At 37.6% G+C, this 27,911-nt stretch overlaps 1 protein-coding gene across 1 annotated transcript; it reads left to right on the plus strand.

Annotated features, from left to right (window-relative positions):
- Nucleotides 1-309: 309 nt before the first annotated feature.
- On the plus strand, nucleotides 310-27,911 carry LOC131528179 (dynein axonemal intermediate chain 1-like). The gene is made up of 14 exons (XM_058757158.1): nucleotides 310-734; nucleotides 1,359-1,427; nucleotides 1,570-1,668; nucleotides 1,749-1,833; nucleotides 1,954-2,071; nucleotides 2,159-2,202; nucleotides 2,283-2,530; nucleotides 3,081-3,170; nucleotides 3,255-3,336; nucleotides 3,763-3,836; nucleotides 4,761-4,906; nucleotides 26,094-26,199; nucleotides 26,682-26,864; nucleotides 27,611-27,911. The coding sequence occupies exons 1-14, from the start codon at nucleotides 618-620 to the stop codon at nucleotides 27,689-27,691; spliced, it is 1,542 nt and encodes a 513-aa protein (XP_058613141.1). The 5' UTR covers nucleotides 310-617; the 3' UTR covers nucleotides 27,692-27,911.

Raw genomic sequence — 27,911 nt, forward strand, 5'->3', positions numbered from 1 at the left:
TGACTGCAGTTTATAATGAAGGTGTCTAAACTGTGAAATGAATTTCCTTCTTACATCGTACACATTTCTGCACTTTGTTGTTTATGATGAGAATTTGCATGCGCACTGAACAAAACTCTGGCATTTCAGAGATTACTAATCTGGACGCCTCTGATTGGCCATTGTAGCCTATTGATTTATCTCCCGCTACTTTGAAACCTTTTTTACAGTCAGTGTTTGAAACGATCAGTATATAAAATAAAAGCGCTATAAAATAAACGTGAAATGAATTGAATTTCAAAACGGTATATGTCTCAGTTGCACTTCTCCCATACAGATGGGCAATCTCTCGAAGAACTCCTCATCATCCGTAGGCTACACGTTAATAATGTTCATTCATACGAACTATTCAAAAGAACCGATTCGCAGAAATGAAGGTCTAAAGACAGTTGATTCACAACCAAGCCCCGCCTTTACTTCCGTACATCAAGATAGATACAAACAGCACTTCAAGTATCACACCACTTCAGTATTCAAGTTAAACAAAAAAGTAGAGGTTAATTGTCACAACACAAAAGGATTGCTCTACAGTTCTTGAGTCACAGGTGAGGAATATCTCGTTATGCGCATGCGCATTAATGTCACGTCAGCTAGATTCCGCTGCCCTGACAACGCAGTTTCCGAGACGAGAGCGGTTGAAAGCAAAAATGTCTGCAAAAGATGAAAGCAAAGTTGAGACGGTGAAATCTGAAGAGGTATGATAACGATTATAGAGAAAGCAAACTAGAAAAGTAAAGTTTATAAACAGACCTTTTGTTGGCTTGAGAATAGATAGATGTGTGTCTGTTTTGATTGTAATTTTTGACAGTTGGTGTTTGAGAGTCGTGGCTCTCTCAAACCAACATAACTTTTTTGGCTTGAACTGTGTTCAACATTCTGAGACTAACTTATTTATTGTTTATTATTATTCTGAGACTCTCTTTGCAGTATACCTTAAAACTTTTAAACAAGATTTCAAAATCTACTTCCATACTCATACACTCATCTCAACTCATCCATTCTCATCTTCATACTCATGATTGACAACCTTTCCATAAAAGTGTAACCAGTGCCATATTGTCTGCACATTTATATAAGTTATGTATGTATTCTCATCTCATTTGTATCAACAGAAAATGAAAGCGGCGACAATACACATCCTTGATATACCCCCATTATTTAAAAACATGATTGCTGATAGTTAGCCTATATCTAGAAGCTGGGATTTCAGATACTCTTTAGCAGTGGAAGAGTCTTGGTCCTATGGGTTACATTACTATTAATTATTACTATTACATTACAACACTGTTTGCTTTTTTTTAAAAAACAATATTTTGCAGGACAAAGCAACTCAAACCAGTCCACTAACGTCCACCAAGGTCGCCAACTTCAGCGCTACAGCCAGCCAGGTGAGACAATCTTTTAATTTGCTAGTGAATGATTTTGATCAAAATTTAGTGTTAGACCTGTCCTGCGGCAAAACAGAACTAGCCTATGTATTACGGTGAATATGGACACATACAATGTTAGCATGCCCTGCTCTTTCTACAGTGGGAAATCTATGATTTTTACCAAGAGGAAATTAAGAGGCGGGACAAATCAAGTCATCAGTCCATAAAGGAGGAAGAATTTGAAGATTCACAAATTAAGGTTGTGTTGTAACAAAGTGCATACACTTTCATCAAGAAAATGACTTATCTTTTATAACAAATCCCCTCTTGTGCTTATAGACTCATGATATAGCCCATCTGGCTGGGCTGGCCAGGTACGTGGAGGGTAAGGTGTTTCACAGGGCATATGCAGACATTTTATATGGTAATTATAAGAAATTATTTATTTTCACTGCTACATAATTTTGGATTACGGACAGATGGACAGATATTTAAAAAAAAGCATGTCTTTTTCTTATGTAAATGTGTTTATATCCAACCCCAGATTTTAAGCATTTTGAGGATGCATCTGATGAATTCAGAGGAGAGAAGGGCACTCTGCTCCCATTGTGGAAATTCGAGTACGATAAAGCCAAAAGTCTGCCTGTGACTGCTCTCTGCTGGTGAGTTTCACACTGTATTAAAAAATGCAGTCATAAGTTAAATAAAAATCACTTCTTTGAGTGGCATTTGTATTTTTTTATTTCTAGGGATCAAAAACACAACGATTTGTTTGCTGTTGGTCTTGGGTCAGGTAAGTTTACTATTTACCATATACAAGCAATCATTTGTAAGTTAAATGGCTCTGAAATGTGTTATATCTTTCCTGTTCAGATGAATTTACTCAGCAGGGGGGTGGCATGCTTGTCTTGTACACCCTGAGGAACCCCAATTACCCAGAATTCATCTTTAACACGGTCTCAGGCGTAATGTGTGTAGATATCCATGAGCATCTGTCCCACCTGGTGGCTGTAGGTTTGTATGACGGCTGTGTTGCAGTATATAACCTAGGGAAAAAGAGTGATGAGCCCTTTTGGAACAGCAGAGCCAACCCTGGCAGACATAAAGGTGCTGTGACACAGGTATGGATGAGGATGTGACCATGGAGTCAATTAAAACAATACTGATAAACCTTCACTACCTAAAGTATGATGTGACAGTGGAGCTGTATGTTTAATACAATGTTCAGAATAGTGCCATTCTGCTCTTGCTAGTTCTGTAATATGCAGTATTGTCTACTGTGTCTATCTTGCATTATACACAGAGGCATTGAATAGAAAAGGGTCCTTTCCAAACTGTTACTATGAAATTAGATGCACACAATTCCCTAGAATATCATTATATGCTTAAACATTAAGATTTGTACTCATGGAAATTACTAAAGTAGTCAAACCTGTTCATTAGAAGGAGGTGTCCCAATACTTTTGGCAATATAGTGTATTTACCAAAGTGTGCAATACACAACCAGAGTACGCTCTGCAGTGTGCTCTTATCCCACAATGCAGTGCAAATATACTATATAATATATTATTGTTTTAAACAATACTTGCATAGATATACACTACTGTGACACTTGGTTGATAAGAAAGTCTTGCCTGTTCTGTGTTTTGTGTTTCATTGTCTTCGTTACAGGTGAAGTGGCAGAAAGATGATTTGGACAGTAATCACAACTTCATCTCTGTGTCTGCTGATGGACGAGTGGTGTCTTGGACTCTGGTAAAGGTACAGAAAGAAATATCTAAAAGTTGATTCTAAAGCAAGTCATTTTTGTACGAGGTTGTCTGATGCCAGTCATTTGGATTTTAGCATGAACTAGTCTTCACAGACATGATCAAGCTCCCAGTCCCAGACACAATTCCTGATAACCTTAAGGATGTCTTTTCCACAGGTATTCCTCCATTATTAGCAGCTTTCATTGCACAACCAATATGAACAAAATTATGTTTATAAAAACATGCAGTGATGATGTGAGTGGGGGTTTCTCTCAGTATAAGGACAGGGGCCCTTCAGCTGTGACTACTGTATATTTACAGTTTAGAACAGGAAATGTAATCACAATCACAAAAACTTTACCCATCCTTCCTGCACGTAATACAGATGTAAATATGATCTTGCCACAGCTGGTATTTGCATTTAGCTTTGTATGACAGTGTTTCATTCATGGGTGATATTGAGGTTTGATGATAATTCAGATGACTTGTTAAATGTTTGAGTCTGAGGTCTCATAAGAAGCTCCTCAAAGGTGCTAATGGTAAAAAATTGCATGCATTAATTATTATCATACTCACTGAAGACATTTTCTTTATGGGACTAGTTGGAACAAATCTGGACTTCCACAAGCAAAAGGATAATTTTCTTGTTGGCACCGAGTATGGAAAGATTCACAAGGTCAGTCATACAATTAATCAACTAAACTTTTTTTTCAATCTATATATTTTACATTAACAAATACCCTGTAAACATCCTGCTCTCTGAAGATCTGCAGTCTTGAGTCGTCTCGTTGTTCTGTGTTAGAATCGGGAGCTTGTTGTGTTTGTGGTGGTTGTCTCCTGCTGTGCAGTCACTGTTTATAATATCATCAAACAAGGAAATTTTCTTATTAGCTGCCTGTCTCTGCACCACTAAATAAAGTAGTAAAACAAACGCATACCGTTTGGGGAAACTAAATGAGGAAACATTATAACTGCACACTCTCTTAAGTGTGATTTATAAAGATTATAATTTGGTTATAATGTCTCTGCACTGCTATCACAGCAGCAAGGGGTGGCATCAGCTAATAACATTCTGTCTCTGTCTCTCCTTCTTTATTTATATTTTTCACTCTGCCAGCCAGGGGTAGACTAGCATCAAACTATTCATTTTGACAGACCAGACAGTTTTGTTTCTCCTCTGTGTGCCTTACTTTGCTCTGTATGACTTTTTTTCTTCTAAGTTACAAACATCACATGCAAAAACTACTGAGACCTACTGACTCCAACATCCTTCCACTTCTACAAACACACACACACAATGGTGTTAATTCCACCTTTCAAAACAAATGTATTTGCCATTCACATGTATTACAGAAATAAGTATATATGCATCATGTTAAGGCAACATCCCTTAAAGTTTAACAGATGCTGCAGGATTAATACAAGAAATATTGCGTTGATCTCTTTGCAAGGAATGTCTTAAATGTCACTATTACTTCTGCAAATGTTATTCATAATCACCAGCGGATAGTTAAGCAGTATAACAGGAGTAAGAGTGCTGTTGTACAAAACTGCAGTTTTGTAACGTTAATTTAACCAGTAATGAGTTTGTGTTTCACAGGGCTCCAAACTCTATAATAGGTTCGTGGAGACATATGATGCCCACTTCATGAATGTCACTCGTGTGAGGTGGAATCCCTTCCATCCTGATGTCTTCATCTCCTGCAGCTGGGACTGGATGGTCAAAATTTGGGATCAAACTATGAAGTATGAGCACCATTCCCTACAGCACTATGTCTACAGCAGCCTTTTCCAGCCTGTTACAATTTAAATAATAATAATAATAATTTTAAATTTATTTTTTACAGTTATCTTACTTAAATGTTAAATCAGTCAATCTATTTGTGTTTTAACAATTGATGCAATTATGTGCTGAATCATATTTCTATTAGGAACATACTTAGTGAAATTTGATAGCATAGAGAGTAGATTGTACTATAGGGTAATTTACCAAATCTCACCAACAGGCCAAACATCTTCTCACTCTTTTTGGGTAGGCTAATCAAGCGCCACGCTGCCTGTGTAATTCTGATGCGTCGATAAAAACTCTGGCTCATAACTCTTTATTAGGCCACTGTACATTATTTAAGGATGTTCCGTGCATTAGACTGTTGACATAGGAACTGTTGCTCTCATATACAGTTTGTAATTGTTGATATATAGTTTCGGGTTTTTTTACCTGATGTGAAATTTTGCACCAATAGATCATCCCGTGTAGCGAGTATAACTGGCAGGCACCTGCCCTTTTTTCCTCTGACTATATAAGTTCCCTTTTTGTCCAAGACATTTTTTAATTTTTTTAATTTTACATTTTAGTTTTTATTTAAATTTGGCCCATGGCATCAATTCTCATTTAAGCGTGTACCCGACAGATGCAATTAAGTTCTAATTCTGCGAGAGCGCACAAGCCCCCTCCACCATACAGTACCTCAAATAATATTAACAAATATTAACAACTTTTGGTTATGTTGACTACATGTGTCAAAGAAATATTAGGTGTTTATTTCAAGAATAGGAATGTACCTCGTATTTGCACCAACAACTAGCCTTTAATCTACTATGACTGACGGCCTGTTTTATTAAGCTGTTCAAGTATCAAAATCTGTGTGGCAAAGCTGATGATTTCTGAAGCATAATGTGACACTAAAGACTGAAGTATTGGCTGCTGAAAATTTGGCTTTGCCATCATAGGAATAAACTACATTTTAAAATACATTAAAATAGAAAAGAGTAATTTTAAATTGTCAAGTTTCACAATATTATTGCTTTTACTGTATTTTTCATCAAATAAATGCAGCCATGGTGAATGTAAGAAACTTCTTTCAAAAACATCAAAAAATCTTACGGAGCCCAAACTTTTATATGACAGTGTGTATTAATCTTTCCATACTAAAAATGTGTGTGCTGTTGAAAACTGATCACTTTAATCTCATGGTATAAGCTCTGAGAGTGGCAGGCAGTGATATACAGAGAATTGTCAAGTCTGGTGTACATACAAACGGCAGCGGATAAATTCATCTGTTAACTCAAGAGTGTCAAGCACTCTCCTTTAATTGGGATTATGTGGTACTACTGATTCTCTCTTTTTCTTACTGGTTGTGACAGTCTTGTTGATGCTTTTAAAGCATAGCACAGATGTGCCTCTGTTATTTTTCACAATTAGACAATTAGACATTAGTTACTCCGACAGCCTACATGTGAAAGGATCTGGATCTCTCTCTCTCTCTCTCTATTTCTGTGCGCATGTGCGGGCGTTTGATGAGTGAGTGGAGTGAGCGGTGTGGTGAGTGTGTGGTTTTTCTCCCGCTGTGGCAGTAATAAGTCTCTTTTTTTTTTTCATTTGTTTTTTGTTAAGTTAAAGTTTATTTGTTGTGAATTTAGAAGAGAAGCCTTTTTGTTGAGCGCCAAAACCAGTCCTTGCACTGGGAGGGATGGCGACTCAGGGAGCTAATGCTCTAGATTCACTCACGCAGCGCCACAGGGTGAAGGTGGTGTCTGCGGGGAGCGTGGAGGAGTGTAGTGTAGTGGTGTAGTGGTTGGCAATGTCGTTGGGCAATGTCATCAAAGGTGAGATGTTGACCCAAGAATTGTCACGCTTTGGCAAACTTATTGCTCCCATAGAAAAGATCGCTATTGGGAGTAAATTGGAGTTGGTGAAACATGTAGTATCGTTTAGACGATTCACGTACATGATACTAAATGGAAATCGTTGTGACCTTGACTTAAACTTTAAATTGAAGTTTGATGATTTTGATTACACAGTCTTTGTTTCTACAAACATGATGAAGTGTTTTTTTTTGTGGAAAGTCTGGTCATTTGATTCGTCGCTGATCAAAGTGAGCAGGATAACAGTGCTAAAGATAAGAATGCTCAGAATGAAAATGGAGAAGTTGCTACTACTTCTAATGACTTGAGCTCTAGTCATCAGAAAAGAGTTGTGTCAGCAGCTAACAATGTTGATTCTGGTTTGATTAGACAAAGTGATGAAAGTGATGAAATATGCACCAAAAAGTCTGATTTGACCATCCTTGAGATGGATGAAAGTAACAATACTGATGGTGGAGAAGAAGCAATAGTAAATACACAAGTGAGTTTGAGTCAACTTTCTGATACTGAATCACATTTAGAGAATGTGGTTCAGAATGATATGTTAATGGCCATGGATCAGGTTGTTTTTAAAACACCTTTGAAGAGGAAAAAAAGTGACAAGAGTTTGGTTTTGAAACAGGCCAGAAAGAATCACGAGGAGGAAAAGTTAGACAATGAAAGTAGTGAGAGCGATTGCTCTGATTCAAATGTTTCAGTTTGCTCACAATCTAGTTGGTCATGTATTGACTATGGAGTGGATGCCTCTTTCTTAATTTTTTTGATGAGTAACATTCGCATTGCATCTTTAAATGTGAATGGGGCTAGAGACTACAGAAAGAGAGCACAGATCTATGAAGTAGTGAATCAAAATAAAATTGATGTCTTGTTTTTGCAGGAGATACATAGTGATGAAAAATTGCTATTGAATGGGCTAAGGAATGGGGTGGTCTTCTTTTTCTGAGTCATAATACCTCACTCAGTGGTGGAGTTGCTGTTTTGTTTAATAAAACCTGTGTGCCTGGTAGAGTTATCTTTGATAACATTGTTTTAATTCGGGATTTGATAGATTTTTCTCAAATTTGTGGTGTAAATTTTGGCTTGATTTCCATTGATCAAGAAAAAGCATTTGACCGCATAGAGCATGATTATTTATGGGAAGTTTTAGATGTATTTGGATTTAATTCTGTTTTTAAAAGTTACATTAGAGTATTATATAGTAACATTGAGAGTATGTTGAAATTTAATGGTGGCTTGTGTGCACCTTTCAAAGTTCAACGTGGAGTTAGGCAAGGTTGCTCATTGTCAGGCATGACACTTTGGCAGTAGAACCACTTTTACATAGATTGAGGGTGTTTCTCAAACGGAAGGCTACATCCTACAAAGGTTGCATATCTCGGCTGCCACGTCATAAAAGCGTCGCTGAAGGCCATCTCAATCGGAAGGATCCTTGAAAGACAGCCTTCGTCTCGCATCCTTCTTTCAGCTGAATTTGAAGGATGCATGGGATGTATCCTCCGCAACATTCAATCACCCACAATCCTTTGTACGCATTCCATTTCATGAAAATAAACCGACGAAACACGAGTCAGTACTGAGCTTGTCTGAATTTATTATGAAATCTAAGACAAAAATAATGTTTTCGGACATGAAAGGATAGATGTTATCTATTTACACGTTTTGGTGTAAATTACTTACTAAACACTAAACTGCCAATAATTTATGCCACAGGGAGATTATAGACGGCGGTTTTCATTGTATTGCATTAATAGAAAGCCAAATAATATAAAGATTTGTAATACAAAGGTTTTTTTCCAAAACTAAGTTTTATTAGTGTTTTTGTGTCGTGATGGTGAAGGCGGGAACATGTGTGATGTAGCCACGCACACTTACTAGAGCGTCTCATTCTAGCGTTTATATGCTGAGGAGGAGTCTAGCCTACAAGACTCTGAAGGACTGAACTAGGAAGGATGCAGCCTTCCGTTTGAGAAACACCCTGAGAAAGGTTTTAAGAGGTTTATCATTGTCAAAAAGTGAAAGTACTTTTGTTTTATCAGCTTATGCTGATGACATTATTGTAATTGTTAAAGAGCAAAATGATGTGGAAATTTTAATGAAAACTGGAAGATTTTAAAATGTTATCAGCCGCAGAAGTTAACTGGGTAAAAAGCGAGGCTGTTTTGGTGGGTGAATGGATAACAGCGGCCCCCTAAACTTCCAGTTGGGCTCAGTTTGAAAAGAGACGGGCTAAAATATTTGGGAGTTTATTTAGGAGATGAATCTTTTCAGTCAAAAAATTGGGAAGGGTTGGCTGAGAAAATAAAGGGTCGCTTGGATAAATGGAGGTGGATAAAGCAAACATTAGCCGCTTTTCCACTTTCGGGCCGAACGGTTCTAAGAACTGTCAGGTACAGTTCCAGTTGTATTTCCACGTGAGCCTTGTACGGCGCGGCACGATTACAAACCGTTCTCGGCCCGGTTAGACAACCGTGCTGGTAGAGTGCGTGTGCATGACGTCGTCACTCACGATCTATCACTTGTCTGTTTCCTGGCTGCTACCCTGCAAACAAGCCTGCACTGGCCCTTCACGGGCCCACTTGGGGCTAGCATAAGGGCTCCCAGCGGGCTGCCAGCGCAGGACCTCTGAGATTTTGCTCATTGGCAACCAGTGTTGGGTTAGTTACTCAAAGAATGTAATATATTACTCCCTACTAGTTACTCCTTTCAAAGGTAATATTGTTACTTTACTTATTACTTTCTGGCAACAGTAATTAGTTACACTACTAGTTACATTACTTTTTCTTCACGCCCACAGAAGCTGTAACTGTGTATCTTCCAGATAAAATTCTTCTACAATATTACTAACAACATATTTCTGCCTCATCATTTGACCAAAATCCACATTGGATCACAGTCAGAAGTTATTACAAACACTCAATAGTGATTGATAGTGGCATTCAAGTACAAGTGTTGTATTAATCTCATTAAAGTGCCCTTTTGCTGGGGAGTTTTTTTTTTTTTTTTTTAATAAATGAATATATATGTGTGGGTGTGTGTTTCTGTTTGCGCACAGCTTTCCTGTCAAACAAATAAAAATCAAAATATCAGGTTGGGTCAGGAAATGAGACTGTCGAGTTCCGATGCCTTTCTCCCTCCGCGTCTCGGCACAGGCACGCACAGCACAGCAGTGTAGCACACATTGATCAGCACATGCATATCACAGACAGGCTGAGAACCTTCAGAAGTGAAGCCCTCCCTCCCTCTTCAGTCGCAATGACTCACTTATTAACAGTGACTTGCTGCCACCTAGTGGCAGTTTTTTTATTTTTATAATTTCAAATATCAGTATTCAACATTTTATGTTTAAAATATCAAAACAGTATTAATGCATTTGTAACTGCAGGTTAAATGCATTCATGTCCTGCATTAAACAGTGTGTAAATACATCTAAATGCCACTTCTAATGCATTTTCTCTGAATTGCAAAGATTAATTTTGTCAATACTGATTTCATTTGCTTGGTAACAGCTTAAATGACTTATTCTAATTGACTGATTCAATTTAAGAATTTGACTGAAAATATGATGCACACTCATGCAGGGCTTTATAAAGGTAAAAATGCCCATAAAAGGTAAAAAAAAAAAACGATTTAAACTTATTGGAAAAGATTAATTTCTATCACTGCTGTGAACTGATCACCACAGAGTATGCAGAATATCAAAAACTTTAGGAGTCAGCTGTCCACGATAGCCACGATTAAGATATCGTTATCAATATCGATTTTTGTCAGTGTCACACACCCCTAATATATTTAACGTTTTGTTTAGAAAAAAAAATTTAATGAATATGAGAAGTGCCTTTTTTTCCACTTGAGCCCCTGCCCCTCAAAATGTCTGTGCACATCCCTGACAGGGGGCACTAGTTAGATCACGTTTCCAGAATGTGGAGCAGTTGGATGTTCTGTCAAAGTTTTTATTTTTTGGATTGGAAAAAAAGAATGGTCAGAGACGTCATATACAGAATTTACGTTCTGAAACTGGGGTTTTGTTGTCCGATCCAGTTGAAATGAGAGAAAGAGCTGTTAAATTCTATAAAAATCTTTATAGTTGTGATCACAGGAGAGGTCAAGATGAAGGTAATATTTTCTTTGAAGATTTGCCTAAAATCTCTGAAAGTGCTAATGTGATACTCAGTAAAGCTATTACTTTAAACGAATTGTATGATGCTCTTCAAAGTATGCAAAATGGGAAAGTTCCAGGGATAGATGGAATTCCCTTTGAGTTTTATAAAGCATATTGGGGTATTGTAGGGGAGGACTTGCTTGCAGTCCTTAGTGATAGTTTAGTTAGAGGTTTGTTACCATTAAATAGTAGGAGAGCAATTCTTACTCTCCTGCTAAAGAAAGGCGATTTAAGCGATATTAAAAACTGGAGACCAGTATCATTACTGTGCTCTGACTATAAAATTTTGTCTAAACTATTGACGAATAGATAAAAGGAAGTCTTAGAGGATATAATTAATCCTAACCAATCCTACTGTGTGCCTGGTAGAGTTATCTTTGATAACATTGTTTTAATTCGGGATTTGATAGATTTTTCTCAAATTTGTGGTGTAAATTTTGGCTTGATTTCCATTGATCAAGAAAAAGCATTTGACCGCATAGAGCATGATTATTTATGGGAAGTTTTAGATGTATTTGGATTTAATTCTGTTTTTAAAAGTTACATTAGAGTATTATATAGTAACATTGAGAGTATGTTGAAATTTAATGGTGGCTTGTGTGCACCTTTCAAAGTTCAACGTGGAGTTAGGCAAGGTTGCTCATTGTCAGGCATGACACTTTGGCAGTAGAACCACTTTTACATAGATTGAGGGTGTTTCTCAAACGGAAGGCTACATCCTACAAAGGTTGCATATCTCGGCTGCCACGTCATAAAACGTCGCTGAAGGCCATCTCAATCGGAAGGATCCTTGAAAGACAGCCTTCGTCTCGCATCCTTCTTTCAGCTGAATTTGAAGGATGCATGGGATGTATCCTCCGCAACATTCAATCACCCACAATCCTTTGTACGCATTCCATTTCATGAAAATAAACCGACGAAACACGAGTCAGTACTGAGCTTGTCTGAATTTATTATGAAATCTAAGACAAAAATAATGTTTTCGGACATGAAAGGATAGATGTTATCTATTTACACGTTTTGGTGTAAATTACTTACTAAACACTAAACTGCCAATAATTTATGCCACAGGGAGATTATAGACGGCGGTTTTTCATTGTATTGCATTAATAGAAAGCCAAATAATATAAAGATTTGTAATACAAAGGTTTTTTTCCAAAACTAAGTTTTATTAGTGTTTTTGTGTCGTGATGGTGAAGGCGGGAACATGTGTGATGTAGCCACGCACACTTACTAGAGCGTCTCATTCTAGCGTTTATATGCTGAGGAGGAGTCTAGCCTACAAGACTCTGAAGGACTGAACTAGGAAGGATGCAGCCTTCCGTTTGAGAAACACCCTGAGAAAGGTTTTAAGAGGTTTATCATTGTCAAAAAGTGAAAGTACTTTTGTTTTATCAGCTTATGCTGATGACATTATTGTAATTGTTAAAGAGCAAAATGATGTGGAAATTTTAATGAAAACTGGAAGATTTTAAAATGTTATCAGCCGCAGAAGTTAACTGGGTAAAAAGCGAGGCTGTTTTGGTGGGTGAATGGATAACAGCGGCCCCTAAACTTCCAGTTGGGCTCAGTTTGAAAAGAGACGGCTAAAATATTTGGGAGTTTATTTAGGAGATGAATCTTTTCAGTCAAAAATTGGGAAGGGTTGGCTGAGAAAATAAAGGGTCGCTTGGATAAATGGAGGTGGATAAAGCAAACATTAGCCGCTTTTCCACTTTCGGGCCGAACGGTTCTAAGAACTGTCAGGTACAGTTCCAGTTGTATTTCCACGTGAGCCTTGTACGGCGCGGCACAATTACAAACCGTTCTCGGCCCGGTTAGACAACCGTGCTGGTAGAGTGCGTGTGCATGACGTCGTCACTCACGATCTATCACTTGTCTGTTTCCTGGCTGCTACCCTGCAAACAAGCCTGCACTGGCCCTTCACGGGCCCACTTGGGGCTAGCATAAGGGCTCCCAGCGGGCTGCCAGCGCAGGACCTCTGAGATTTTGCTCATTGGCAACCAGTGTTGGGTTAGTTACTCAAAGAATGTAATATATTACTCCCTACTAGTTACTCCTTTCAAAGGTAATATTGTTACTTTACTTATTACTTTCTGGCAACAGTAATTAGTTACACTACTAGTTACATTACTTTTTCTTCACGCCCCACAGAAGCTGTAACTGTGTATCTTCCAGATAAAATTCTTCTACAATATTACTAACAACATATTTCTGCCTCATCATTTGACCAAAATCCACATTGGATCACAGTCAGAAGTTATTACAAACACTCAATAGTGATTGATAGTGGCATTCAAGTACAAGTGTTGTATTAATCTCATTAATTGTCATGTGTAGCTTGAAGTAATTTTTCTGTTACCCATATGCGATTAAATTTCGTTATGTATTTTATCAAATCACATGAGTTTGTAAGAAACTGTTTAATTTTCAAAAAATATTTTAAATTATATTATATTAATATAATGTACCACATGCCGATAATGCAATATTTCTATCTGCTTTTCCATATTCCAAGCTTGCTTGCAGCACTGGGGACATCACATGCATGTGCGAGTCGTGAAAATTATGAAAATAAATCCAGGAATTATTTGATTGTTGGATTTTAAATCAGCGGGGTTGAGGCATCAAAAGTAACTAAGTAACTAAGCTGTTTTATGGAAAGTAACTGTAATATTATTACTAAAATATTATTAGTAATTAGTTACACTACTAGTTACTGCAAAAAGTAATATTATTACAGTAACTAATTACTAGTAACTAGTTACTGCCCAACACTGTTGGCAACACGTTGGCCCCTTAGTGCTGGCCCTGCACGGGTAGCCCTCACTTAGCCCACACTATTAATCTACAACCTGGTCCTGATCAAACACACCTGAACCAACTAATTAGGATCTGAAGCAGCACTTGATAATTACAGACAGGTTTGTTTAATCAGGGTTGGAGCTGAACTCTCCAGGAAGGTAGATCTCCAGGAACAGGGCTGGGCATCCCTGATCTGTTTCACTTTAAATACTTTACAGCAACTATAACTTAAATCTTTGGGAAAAACAGTTATTATACATCTGAAATGGATGCAGTCACCACATAACTAATGTCTATATTGTCAAAAATGTACAGTAGTCAAAGGGATTTCAAATAAATAGATTTATTAAATACAAAATATAAAACATTAAATTCAGGTTAATACAGCTACATATAGCCAAAAATGTTAATACACAAAAGTACAAAAAAAAACAAACAAAAATAATGCAATGTAAGATCGTAGCATTTCGTCATGTGAAGGTTGATGTGTGTGAAAGTCTTATCTGTAGTGCATCAATGTCAAAACACGTGCATGAATAATCCAACCTCTTGTAATGAAAACATGCCACAGCTCTTCCTAACCAGGAACAACCAAAAATAGTCCAGACTATGGTCTCACGTCGAAAAGAACTTTAAATCCATATTCAAACTGGACCATGATGTGGTTACCTCACCAGTAAAGAGTCATTCTAAAATGCATACAAATACACTGTCTTAAACTATTAGCATCAATCCAAACATAGGATATACATACATGTATCATCTCTGCAAAAAACATCAGCAATGTACATTTTTAAATAGAAAAAAAAAAAAAAAAACTCCTTTAGACTGGGCTTGAAATGATACATTTACCAACCAGGACCCAGCACAATGTGTTCAGCAGGTGAGCCATGCTGCTTGCTATTGCTAACTCTATCTACCACATGGCTTTACATGAGGAAACCTAAAACACCCTAGCATCCCAAGTGATAAGGAAGAAACCTGCCCACAAAATTTTTCTTAACAGGCTCATGTCTGGCCCACACTGGGCCATCATTGGATTAATGTGGGCTGGACCATAGTGTGGGCTGCTCACAGAGAGCCTGCGGTGAGCCCAAAGCTGTGGGCCTTGCCTGGGCAAGCCCGCACTGGGCCTGTTTAGGTTTGGTGTGGGCTGGCCCTAGTCGACTGTGCCCGCAAAAAGCCAGCATGGGTGGCTTGTAAAACGTTTTCCAGTTTGGCTTAAAAACTTCATCCAACCTTAAAACAGTTCTCCATGGTGTATCAGTTTTCCCATTCAGTGCTTTTTTATTAACACATAATTTATACAATGTCTTACCATTCATTCCTTTAAAATCCATATACAATTTTTTTTCTGAATCCAAAAAAATTCCACCACACTCCTCAAAATTAGATGAAATCAACAACCTTGGAAAGACATCTTTATCACAGGAAACAATTTCCCCATCACAATATCTTCTCAATAAATCAGCCTCTTCAGTTGTGATACAAACCTGTATCTTTTGTAATAATTTCTCAACCATTCGAGTTGATCTAACCCCCAACTTTGTGGCCACCACATCCACCTCAACGAAATCTGGACCAGCCAAACTTAACAGCTGGCGAAGTGTCACCACCTTAGTATTTGTGAAAATTCCAATCAATAAAGCTGATGCACTAGTTAAGTCCAGTCTTGCACCATAAACCAATGGTTCTTCCAAAAGCCAATGCAAGGATGTGGAATCATTTGTCCTTTGGAATTGAAAAAGATTCCGATAAAAAACTAGAAAATTTGCCACACTCAAAGTTTTTGGGTCCAATAAAAATAAAGATTTATCCAGGTTTAAACCAGCCACAGTCTTTAAAATAGCACTTGCTATTGCTCTCCAACTTACTGACTCAGGGCCAGTAAGAAAATGTTGCATAAATTGCACTCGAAAAGTTGCCGTTCTGCTTTGCAAATGCACAAGTCCTTGCCCACCTTCTTTTTTTGGTAGGTATAACATGTTATGAAGCACCCAGTGCATTTTATCCCATAAAAAGTCTATCGTCATTGATTCGATCTTATTAAGCAAGAGTGGTGGCGGATCAACACACATCAAACGATGCCAAAGAGATGAAGAAACAAGATTATTAATAATAAGGGTTCTACCCCTATAAGACAATAGCCGCTTTTCCACCATCGCGCTGAACGGTTCTCTTTGCATAACCGTTCCATTCCATGCCGATCCGAGCCGGCCGGTACAGTTATGGTTTCGTTTTCCACTGCGGGGCTGATAACAGATCTCTTTGGAATGCAATTCAAATGCGTCAGTCATTGCCGTGGTAACACAAGTGTTTACATATGATATGAGATGTAAATAGCCACCACGTTATGGAGGATGATCAGAAATTTCTTTAGATTTTAATCATTTTAGATCAAGCTATGGAGAAACTACCCTTGCGGGCCCATTAAATAAAAAAATTGGAGATTTGCAGTGGAAAATTTTACACTGTATCATTGCTGTTAATGCTTTTATATCTGTGTTGAATCCTAATGTTAGTCAACAATGTCTTTTATGCATTGTTATAGATTGCAATCTTTGTTTGAGGTCTTAAAAAATTAGTTTGAATTGTTTGGTGAAACATTTTCAATGCAAAAAATTTTTTGGGTGTTGAATATTCGAGGAGACGACAGAGAGAGTGTCAGCTATTTTATTTTGGGTAAAAGTAAAATGGCAATTTACATGAGTAGGAAAGATAAAATTGAACAGAATCAGGAATTAAATCTTGTGTCAATTTTTAGCGCCATGGTAAAGTCGAGATTGCTGATTGATTTTAGTTTTTATAAGTTTTATTAGTTTTTACTTTACCCAATTCATGTAAGAAATAGGTGTTTTTTAAAATAATGTTACTGTTAAGTGGAGTTAATTTGTATTAAAGGTCTTTTAAAAATCAATTTCTCTCTCTCTCTCTCTCTCTCTCTCAATTCAATTCAATTCAATATGTGCTTTACTGGCATGACAATTGTTACAATGTATTGCCAAAACATAGCGTTTACATTAAATATAGAACAAATATGTATTTAAAGAAAAAATAAATACATGCATGTGTATATACAGTATATAATAAAACAAAATAGAACAAATCAATTCTACGAATTGTAGAATTGTATGAACAATTTAAAATTTAGTGTGGTGTGTGGTGTGTGTGTGTTTATGGGCGCATTACTGTTTTGTTGACTCCTCCCTCTTTTTGTGACAGGTGTCAATGTATCTTGCTGCTAGTAAGATACAATCTTGTTTTTCACCTAATAAATATTGAAGTTGTGTTTTCTTGTTTAACATTTTGAAGTCAGGGCAAAGTGTTTCAAATTTGGGATAAAATTTCTTTCTAATTTCTTCATAGTTAGGGCAGCTGGTGAGGAAGTGTTGCTCTGTCTCCACTTCCCCGTGGGTACAGTATGGGCAGATGCGCCTCTCTTTGGGCAGCCAGTGCTGTTGATATCTGCCCGTCTCTATAGTGAGAGTATGGTTGCTCAGTCTGTACTTCTGTCTTCTTGGTTTACAGTCTTTCACTGTACTCAGATAGTCTGCAGTGGTGTAATCTCTATTTAGGGCCAAATAACATTCAAGTTTACTTTGTTTTTCTGTTATTTCTTTCCAATAGGTTAGATCATTTTCTTTTTGTGCTTTTATAATTTGGTTGGGCCGAATTTTGTGGATTAATATATCAGTGTCCTGATGCTGGAAATTGTTAGTCATGTTAGTCTGTTTTTGCAGCTTCAGGATCATCTGAATCAGGGGACTTTTTTCAGGGTTCACGTCATGGTTTTTAAGGGCTTTAAAATGGTGAGAGTTGGGGTCGCTCATTTTTAAGTGTTTCGAAAATTTGATGGCTGGTTTCTCAATGTGCATTAGTAGAGGGTATTGGCCTAATTCTGCCCTGCATGCGTTGTTCGGTGTGTTCCTCTGTACTCTGAGGATGCTCTTACAGAACTCAGCATGCAGGGTTTCGATCTGATTTTTGTCCCATTTTTCAAATTCATGATTTAGGAGAGGACCCCACACTTCACTGCCATATAATGCAATAGGTTCTATGACTGATTGGAATATTTTGAGCCAGATTCTAATTGGTACTTCAATTTGAATAGATTTTTTGAAAGGCCCTTCTTGCTTTCTCTTTCAGTTCATTCACAGTCAAATTTAGCTTACCAGTTGCACTTATTTTCAGCCCGAGGTATGTGTAGTTTGTGGCATATTAAATTTTGGTCGTACCAAGGGTGAAATTGTGTCTCTTTCCCTGAAGTCTGGGTCTTTTCTGGAATGTTAGTACTTTAGTTTTGTTAGGATTAATAGTCAGGGGCCAGGCCTGACAGAACTTGTGCAGGATGTCTAGGTTCTGCTGTAGACCCTCTTCTGTTGGAGACAGCAGAACCAGATCATCTGCAAACAGCAAGAACTTTATGTTGGAGTCATGTAGTGTGAGGCCAGGTGCTGTTGATTGTTCCAGGACTTTTGCCAATTCATTAATGTAAATATTGAAGAGGGTTTGTGATAGTGGGCAGCCCTGCCTCACACCCCGCCCTTGAGTGAAGAATTCTGTTCGTTTATTTCCAATTTTAATTGCGCATTGATTGTTTGAATACATTATTTTTATAATATTGTATGTTTTACCCCCAGTACCTGATTCTAGAAGTTTTGACAGCAGACCTTCATGCCAAATTGAATCAAAGGCCTTTTGGAAATCTACAAAGTTTTGTTTTGGTTAATATATTTGTCGATCAGGATGTGTAGGGTGAAGATGTGGTCTGTTGTTCTATAATCTGGTAAGAATCCAGTTTGACTTTTGATGAGGACATTGTGCTCTGTAAGGAAGTGTACAAGTCTTATGTTGATGATATTGCAGAACAGCTTCCCCAGATTACTGCATACACGGATGCCTCTGTAATTGTTTGGGTCTGATTTGTCTCCACTCTTGAATATGGGTGTTATGAGTCCTCGGTTCCAGGTTTCAGGGAAATGACCAACACTCAGAACGAAGTTGAACAGTTTTAGTTGGGCCAATCTTAATTTGTGCTCTGTGTTCTTGAGCATTTCGTTGAGGATGCCATATGGTCCTGTAATGTTCTGCCTGCGATTCCCTGGGTTCACCACTAGGTGGCGCAAGTTCAGCCCCAGATCACCACCTTGTTAGAGACTTGTAACACACCGGTTTTGAATCACTCCTAATGGCCAATCTTATTTAAATGCCTCACTGCCTCTTGTTCTTGTTTGGTCCTGATTTCTGCTTGAGTATGGTGCTGCCAAGGATTTGTGGTTAAAGATTTTCCTGTCTTCTGTTATGTTCCTTTTGGGTTTCTCTCTTGCCTGACGTTTAATTTTCTTCCTAGGAGTGCCTTTTTGAGTTCCTTTTGGCAAATTCCTGTTAAATGTCTCGAAGACTGAATTCTGGTTCTTTGAATTTTTCTTCACATTGAGTAATGAACTTTGAGAGTCAGACTCTGATCCTCTTGGTTATTTCCTCTGCAGTTGGGTTTGATCTGCTCCAGTGGAGCAGCAGTAAGTACCCAGGATACACACACCGCAGGCCTGAGTTTGATCCCCATCTGGATCATAACAGGTCCACTTGCTTTTTTGTTTTTTAGGGCCTGGATTTTATCAATCATTTCATTTTCTGTAATGGGGTAGTTTAATGGGTTTTGATATTTACCAATTGTATGTTCCATATGAATAATTTTTTCATATTTTTGGTTTGTTCTGGGTTCATTTTAATTTCACTATAAAGTTGTTCAAAGTGATTTTTCCAGCTGTCTCCATTTTCTATGGCAGCTTGTAGGGGTGTGCGATATTGAAGAAAAAAATTATATCTCTATTTTTTGGGGATTTTTTCGATAACTATAATTGGACGATATTTTGCAGATTCTTATTGTGCTGATATGACCGCCGTGGACAGCTGCAGTTTTTGATATCTTCATATTCTGTGTGGTCAGTTCACATCAGTGATTGATTAATCTTTTCATTTAAGTTTAGTTTGATTTTTACCTTTTTAATAAAGCAATTTTTTCCTAAAAGTGTACATCTTTTGAGTCAAATTGTTACATTTAATCAGTCAATTAAGATAATACACATTTAGGCTTTTACCAAACAAATGAAACCAGTATCATCAAAATTGCATCTGAAGTGGCATTTAGATGTATTTACACAGTTTAATGCAGCTCAGAGGTACATGGAGTGATTTAACCAGTTATAAATGTTTTTTTTTTTTTACTTTTTAAACATCATAAATTGAATACTGATATTTAAAATTATTTTAAAAATGAAAATAGACTTTAAATGTGAAATTAAAACCACCAGTAGGTGGCAGAAAGTCACTGGTAATAAGTGAATCATTGCGACTGAACCGAATCATTTAACGGTTGATTCATTCAGGAATGAAGCGCTGTCAGGAAATATGGTCTAAAACGTAAATCTCTTAATATTAACTTATTGTTTATTGAACTGTTGTATAAAATCAATATCACATTTGTAATCGTGCTTATTTTTGAAGAACAAACGGCATGAAATGTAAATATATAAATTTTCTGCCCCCATATCTTGAATTTTGCGATCATTCTTAATGCATTTTAATAGACTGAATCATGCAGTGAAAGAACACACTCTAATTGCACACGTGCACCGTTTAACCCGCTTCATCATCACGTAGGCTAATGTATGCCATGGGCGGATCTACCGGGGTGGCACGCGGTGGCAAAACTGTGCCACCCCAGAATTATCACAGAATAAAATATAAATGTAAGCAGTGCTTCATGTGTTACTTTTCAGCCGCGGCGATGACAGCCTAACGGAAAATAATGGCAAAAAAAACAAACAAACAAGTCTTTCACTAAACTCTGCACGATGGTTGCACGCAGCGCGCCCAGTGTAGTCGGCTTCATTAACAAATGACTCTTATGAACCGGTTCTTTTTGAGTCGAAAACACAAAGCGCGGCCCATACGAATTGTTTTTTGCATTTGTTCGTGAATCAGATACTGATTCTCGGTTTATTCAGAAGTCCTCTGAGAAATCTAATCCCGTCCGGATGTGTCTGAGATAAGTGAGATTCATCCCGTAATTGTTTGGTGATCGATTCTCCGACCGCTCGCTCCACTTTCATCATGGATATAGAGGCCCTTCTGCCATATCGGACGAAACAATAACATGAAATCAATAAGAAGATGCAGATCACGAAAACTAATAGTAGAGTTAGGTAAGAATATTGTATTGACGTTTTCTCGATTGTTAACATAATATAACTGATTTTAGTTGGTCCATTTTCCCAAACCATTAATTCAGTTCTCAAAACAAAGACTCGTTTCTCAAAAAGTTTAACAATGATTAAGTTAAACATTAGGTAGCAAAACTGATTACACCAATCAGAATCTCTGCATCCTAACAACGGAGAGAGGAGAGAGCTGAATGAATAATATACATGGGTTTTACACATTCAGTATAATTACAGTACAGTACCAGTACATTAGATGATGGAAATTTCCATATTCTACATGTTGTACACCTTCAAACGTGTGACTGTCAAATTTTATTTGTAATCATTTTTTATGTGTAGCTACTGCATGTTTTCAGAACTGAGAAATGACTGCCTATAGCTAGTCTTGTGTCAGGAGACCAGGAAACTGCTGTATACTGTAATGAAATTTGACCAAATGTGCAGTGGATGCTGAATTTGCTTATTTTTATTTTGTTCATATACAATTCTTTGGTATTTGAACTTTTCTAGTGTTTTTCATCTACTGCAAGATTACTTTACAGTAGTAAAATGAAAACGATTGTTCCCCAAAGTTCATTGCTGAATTATTATTATTATCTGTAATTTAATTTATGTTGTATACTGTAATAGACATTGAGCTGCAATAATAATTCCTGAATCCTAAGAGTTTTTTAAGTGTTATTGATCTCATGAGTTTTCACTGGGCAGGAAAGTCATCTGTGTATTTGAATTGTGTGTAAGTATTTAAGAATACCTGTAATAACTAGATTGAAAAGTTTGATAGACACATTTATGCTGGCTTGTCTTAAATTTTTGTTTAAGAAACATAAATAGTTTGGTCAGTTAGATGTTCTAGGTGTTTGCTAAAGTGTTGCTAGGATGTTCTGGGTTGTTGCTAGGCTCTTGCAGTTGTTGGGGTGTTGCTAGACTATTTATAGTGTGTTCTGGGTGATTACAGACATTCCCACCTTTGGTAATAACAGAAAATCAAACATTGTTTTCAAAACTGATCCAGTTGCAATGCTTTGATATTATTGTATTTCTTTCTAATGTTAGAAAATTCAAAAGTGTTACTCTTAAACTTGCACTAAAACATGATTTATACCATCTAAGTAGCCTATGTAATATTAATAGAACCGCATGTCTTCTTTAATGATACAAGCTCAGAAACATTTAGAACCTGTTGAAGTTTTTTATATTGTGTATTGACTTGGTGCCATGATGGATATTGAAAATGTTCATTTTAAACAGTATAGATGATTACTTAATGGTAATGCAATATTTGTGAACAACTGTGCATGACAGATAATCAATCCCCAAAAACTATGGATGGGGGCTTGCTTTGGTGTTACCACCCTTCATAGACCCCGTGCCACCCCTTTGCCACCCTAAAAATTATTTTCTAGATCCGCCCCTGATGTATGCGTAGGTGTTTTGTTTGGTTTTTGCAAAATACTCGATATTGTCAAATTGCATATCGTTAAAACAACAATTACGATATTATCGCAGACGATATATATTGCACACCCCTAGCTGCTTGTTCATGATGTTTTTTTATGCAGGTAATTCCAGTTGTCCCAGAAATTGTTAGAATTTATGGATTCTTCAATAGGTTTTAGTTGATTTTGGATGTACAGTTCTCTCTTTTTCTGAGTGTACTTTTATACTGTTTAAGTTCTTTACAATATTGAAATTAAAATAACTATATATATATATATATATATATATATATATATATATATATATATATATATATATATATACAGTGAGGAAAATAAGTATTTGAACACCCTGCTATTTTGCAAGTTCTCCCACTTAGAAATCATGGAGGGGTCTGAAATTGTCATCGTAGGTGCATGTCCACTGTGAGAGACATAATCTAAAAAAAAAATCCAGAAATCAAAATGTATGATTTTTAACTATTTATTTGTATGATACAGCTGCAAATAAGTATTTGAACACCTGTCTATCAGCTAGAATTCTGACCCTCAAAGACCTGTTAGTCTGCCTTTAAAATGTCCACCTCCACTCCATTTATTATCCTAAATTAGATGCACCTGTTTGAGGTCGTTAGCTGCATAAAGACACCTGTCCACCCCATACAATCAGTAAGAATCCAACTACTAACATGGCTAAGACCAAAGAGCTGTCCAAAGACACTAGAGACAAAATTGTACACCTCCACAAGGCTGGAAAGGGCTACGGGAAATTGCCAAGCAGCTTGGTGAAAAAGGTCCACTGTTGGAGCAATCATTAGAAAATGGAAGAAGCTAAACATGACTGTCATTCTCCTCGGACTGGGGCTCCATGCAAGATCTCACCGTGGGGTCTCAATGATCCTAAGAAAGGTGAGAAATCAGCCCAGAACTACACGGGAGGAGCTGGTCAATGACCTGAAAAGAGCTGGGACCACCGCTTCCAAGGTTACTGTTGGTAATACACTAAGACGTCATGGTTTGAAATCATGCATGGCACGGAAGGTTCCCCTGCTTAAACCAGCACATGTCCAGCCCGACTTAAGTTTGCCAATGACTATTTATAGTGTGTTCTGGGTGATTACAGACATTCCCACCTTTGGTAATAACAGAAAATCAAACATTGTTTTCAAAACTGATCCAGTTGCAATGCTTTGATATTATTGTATTTCTTTCTAATGTTAGAAAATTCAAAAGTGTTACTCTTAAACTTGCACTAAAACATGATTTATACCATCTAAGTAGCCTATGTAATATTAATAGAACCGCATGTCTTCTTTAATGATACAAGCTCAGAAACATTTAGAACCTGTTGAAGTTTTTTATATTGTGTATTGACTTGGTGCCATGATGGATATTGAAAAATGTTCATTTTAAACAGTATAGATGATTACTTAATGGTAATGCAATATTTGTGAACAACTGTGCATGACAGATAATCAATCCCCAAAAACTATGGATGGGGGCTTGCTTTGGTGTTACCACCCTTCATAGACCCCGTGCCACCCCTTTGCCACCCTAAAAATTATTTTCTAGATCCGCCCCTGATGTATGCGTAGGTGTTTTGTTTGGTTTTTGCAAAATACTCGATATTGTCAAATTGCATATCGTTAAAACAACAATTACGATATTATCGCAGACGATATATATTGCACACCCCTAGCTGCTTGTTCATGATGTTTTTTTATGCAGGTAATTCCAGTTGTCCCAGAAATTGTTAGAATTTATGGATTCTTCAATAGGTTTTAGTTGATTTTGGATGTACTGTTCTCTCTTTTTCTGAGTGTACTTTTATACTGTTTAAGTTCTTTACAATATTGAAATTAAAATAACTATATATATATATATATATATATATATATATATATATATATATATATATATATACAGTGAGGAAAATAAGTATTTGAACACCCTGCTATTTTGCAAGTTCTCCCACTTAGAAATCATGGAGGGGTCTGAAATTGTCATCGTAGGTGCATGTCCACTGTGAGAGACATAATCTAAAAAAAAAATCCAGAAATCAAAATGTATGATTTTTAACTATTTATTTGTATGATACAGCTGCAAATAAGTATTTGAACACCTGTCTATCAGCTAGAATTCTGACCCTCAAAGACCTGTTAGTCTGCCTTTAAAATGTCCACCTCCACTCCATTTATTATCCTAAATTAGATGCACCTGTTTGAGGTCGTTAGCTGCATAAAGACACCTGTCCACCCCATACAATCAGTAAGAATCCAACTACTAACATGGCTAAGACCAAAGAGCTGTCCAAAGACACTAGAGACAAAATTGTACACCTCCACAAGGCTGGAAAGGGCTACGGGAAATTGCCAAGCAGCTTGGTGAAAAAGGTCCACTGTTGGAGCAATCATTAGAAAATGGAAGAAGCTAAACATGACTGTCATTCTCCTCGGACTGGGGCTCCATGCAAGATCTCACCGTGGGGTCTCAATGATCCTAAGAAAGGTGAGAAATCAGCCCAGAACTACACGGGAGGAGCTGGTCAATGACCTGAAAAGAGCTGGGACCACCGTTTCCAAGGTTACTGTTGGTAATACACTAAGACGTCATGGTTTGAAATCATGCATGGCACGGAAGGTTCCCTGCTTAAACCAGCACATGTCCAGCCCGACTTAAGTTTGCCAATGACCATTTGGATGATCCAGAGGAGTCATGGGAGAAAGTCATGTGGTCAGATGAGACCAAAATAGAACTTTTGGGGATAATTCCAGTAAACGTGTTTGGAGGAAGAAGAATGATGAGTACCATCCCAAGAACACCATCCCTACTGTGAAGCATGGGGTGGTAGCATCATGCTTTGGGGTGTTTTTCTGCACATGGGACAGGCGACTGCACTGTATTAAGGAGAGGATGACCGGGGCCATGTATTGCGAGATTTTGGGGAACAACCTCCTTCCCTCAGTTAGAGCATTGAAGATGGGTCGAGGCTGGGTCTTCCAACATGACAATGACCAAGCACACAGCCAGGATAACCAAGGAGTGGCTCTGTAAGAAGCATATCAAGGTTCTGGCGTGGCCTAGCCAGTCTCCAGACCTAAACCCAATAGAGAATCTTTGGAGGAGCTCAAACTCCGTGTTTCTCAGCGACAGGCCAGAAACCTGACTGATCTAGAGAAGATCTGTGTGGAGGAGTGGGCCAAAATCCCTCCTGCAGTGTGTGCAAACCTGGTGAAAACTACAGGAAACGTTTGACCTCTGTAATTGCAAACAAAGGCTACTGTACCAAATATTAACATTGATTTTCTCAGGTGTTCAAATACTTATTTGCAGCTGTATCATACAAATAAATAGTTAAAAATCATACATTGTGATTTCTGGATTTTTTTTAGATTATGTCTCTCACAGTGGACATGCACCTACGATGACAATTTCAGACCCTCCATGATTTCTAAGTGGGAGAACTTGCAAAATAGCAGGGTGTTCAAATACTTATTTTCCTCACTGTATATACAGTATATTAAAATTTGTAATCTATGCTCTCTCTCTCTCTGCATGCCCACATTAGACAAATTCAGAATGGGTGCAATGTAGTTTCTGTTAAAGCTTCATTTGGACTGAATAGTAGTTTATAAAGTAACGATACATGTCTCTCACAGATTTCCCATGTTCACCTTTGAATTGGAAATTGGAGCTGCAGTGACAGATGTGGCCTGGGCTCCATATTCTTCCACTGTCTTTGCTGCTGTCACCACTGAAGGAAAGGTAAACAGCGCAACCGACTCCTCTGTAGATACACAATAGTAAAATCCACAATTTCTGCATTCTAAGACTAAGACAAATTCTATTTTGATGATAATAACAAAAAAACTAAACAAAAAAATCATCCATACATTCATTTTCCAAACCACTTATCCTAATAATAATGTCTGAGAAATTTACTAATGAGTATCTAAGTCTGTATCCTGTGTCCCCCATCTCCCATCTCTGGCTTTCATCTGCCAGAGCTGAGATTATTCTTAGGTGGGCAGCATGATACATGAATGACAATGAGGATGATGGGATTACTATTAAATTTAACATCCATTATCTTATGCTTGCTGATTGCAAGAGAATACATTATAGAGGTGCTAATTACACTGAAAATATCAAACCATAAACTCACACAGCATTAACTCACACAGCATTAATTTGCATCACAGCAAAGACTAAAACTGCCTGCTCCTCCTCCTCCATTTCTCTCTCAGGTCCATGTGTTCGACCTCAGCATCAACAAATATGAGGCTCTCTGCCAGCAAAAAGTAGTGTCCAAGAAGACGAAGCTCTTCAACATTGAATTCAACCCTGTCCATCCCATCATCATCGTGGGCGACGGCCACGGCCATGTCACCAGCCTCAAGCTCTCTCCCAACCTCCGCAAGATGCCTAAGGTAGGAGATGAATAATCAAATCACATTCTTAATCGATCAGTGCTGTGCTGAATTGCTGCATCTGCATCTTTGTGACAGCTTCAAAGTCAAATGATGTGAATAATTCTCAAAATAGTAATTTATAGCAAATTTATTTCCCTAACAGCCCTCCCTATTTAGGATTTGATTGATTCTATTAATAGCTGTAACTTTGAGCTGCTTATTAGAGCTCACTGAAGATCCCTCCACTGCAGCTCTGTGAATATCTGGACATTTGCATTCTGTTGAACACATTTAGCAGATGTTCTCAGAATGATTGCTTGACTCATAATTCCTTAAAATGTTGCCTAATGATTGACAGGAATAGGATAGCGTTTAATTAGAGCAAGAGCATTAAAGCAACATCTCTGCCGAGAAGTTCGTCTGGTCTGGTTTAGTTCATTATGATCATGGCATGGTCAGTAACCATAGCAATCTTTGATTATTCTCCCCCAAAGAACCAATGTGTCACTGCAATCGTATCAGACAAATGTCATGCGAGATTAGAGTTTATCTTTTGGCGGATTTGTTCCGCCGCTGCACACACAGAGGAAATAACGTTGCGCTAACACCTCTCTCATTACCTCCGCCGGTCAATACGGAAATGTTTAAATGGGAGCTTCACACTGAGAAGTGTTTGTGATTGTTAGTGGCACCCCGGGTTCAGTCCTCTCACTACCAGCAGCTGACTCATCTCGTCCTCTTCATTTCTCTCTTTGGCTCCACAGGACAAGAAGGGTCAGGAATTGCCGATGAGTCCGGAGGTGGAAAAAGCAAAGATGGAGCAACTGTTGAGCTCACTGAGATAGCCTGGGAACAATGAGGCACAGCAAAAAATGTTAATTTAAACATTTTAACTATCTATTGCCTTGAAATGTGAGAGTAACCAAAACTAGTCTTACAGCACGCCTGTTTTTTATGTTAAAAAACTCTAGATTTGTATGGATATTTCACTGTATTTATTAAACATTCATAATCAAATCTACTGTTTAAGCCAAAAACCACAATAAAACATTAAAATTCCTCTTT

The sequence above is a fragment of the Onychostoma macrolepis genome, chromosome 21 (genome assembly GCF_012432095.1).
Source record: "Onychostoma macrolepis isolate SWU-2019 chromosome 21, ASM1243209v1, whole genome shotgun sequence".
Classification (NCBI taxonomy): domain Eukaryota; kingdom Metazoa; phylum Chordata; class Actinopteri; order Cypriniformes; family Cyprinidae; genus Onychostoma; species Onychostoma macrolepis.

Coding starts and splice junctions, on each gene's coding strand:
- LOC131528179 (XM_058757158.1), top strand. CDS start 618: ATGTCACGTCAGCTAGATTCCGCTGCCCTGACAACGCAGTTTCCGAGA. Junction 2,531..3,080: donor ATAAAGGTGCTGTGACACAG/GTATGGATGAGG, acceptor TCTTCGTTACAG/GTGAAGTGGCAGAAAGATGA. Junction 3,837..4,760: donor AGTATGGAAAGATTCACAAG/GTCAGTCATACA, acceptor TGTGTTTCACAG/GGCTCCAAACTCTATAATAG.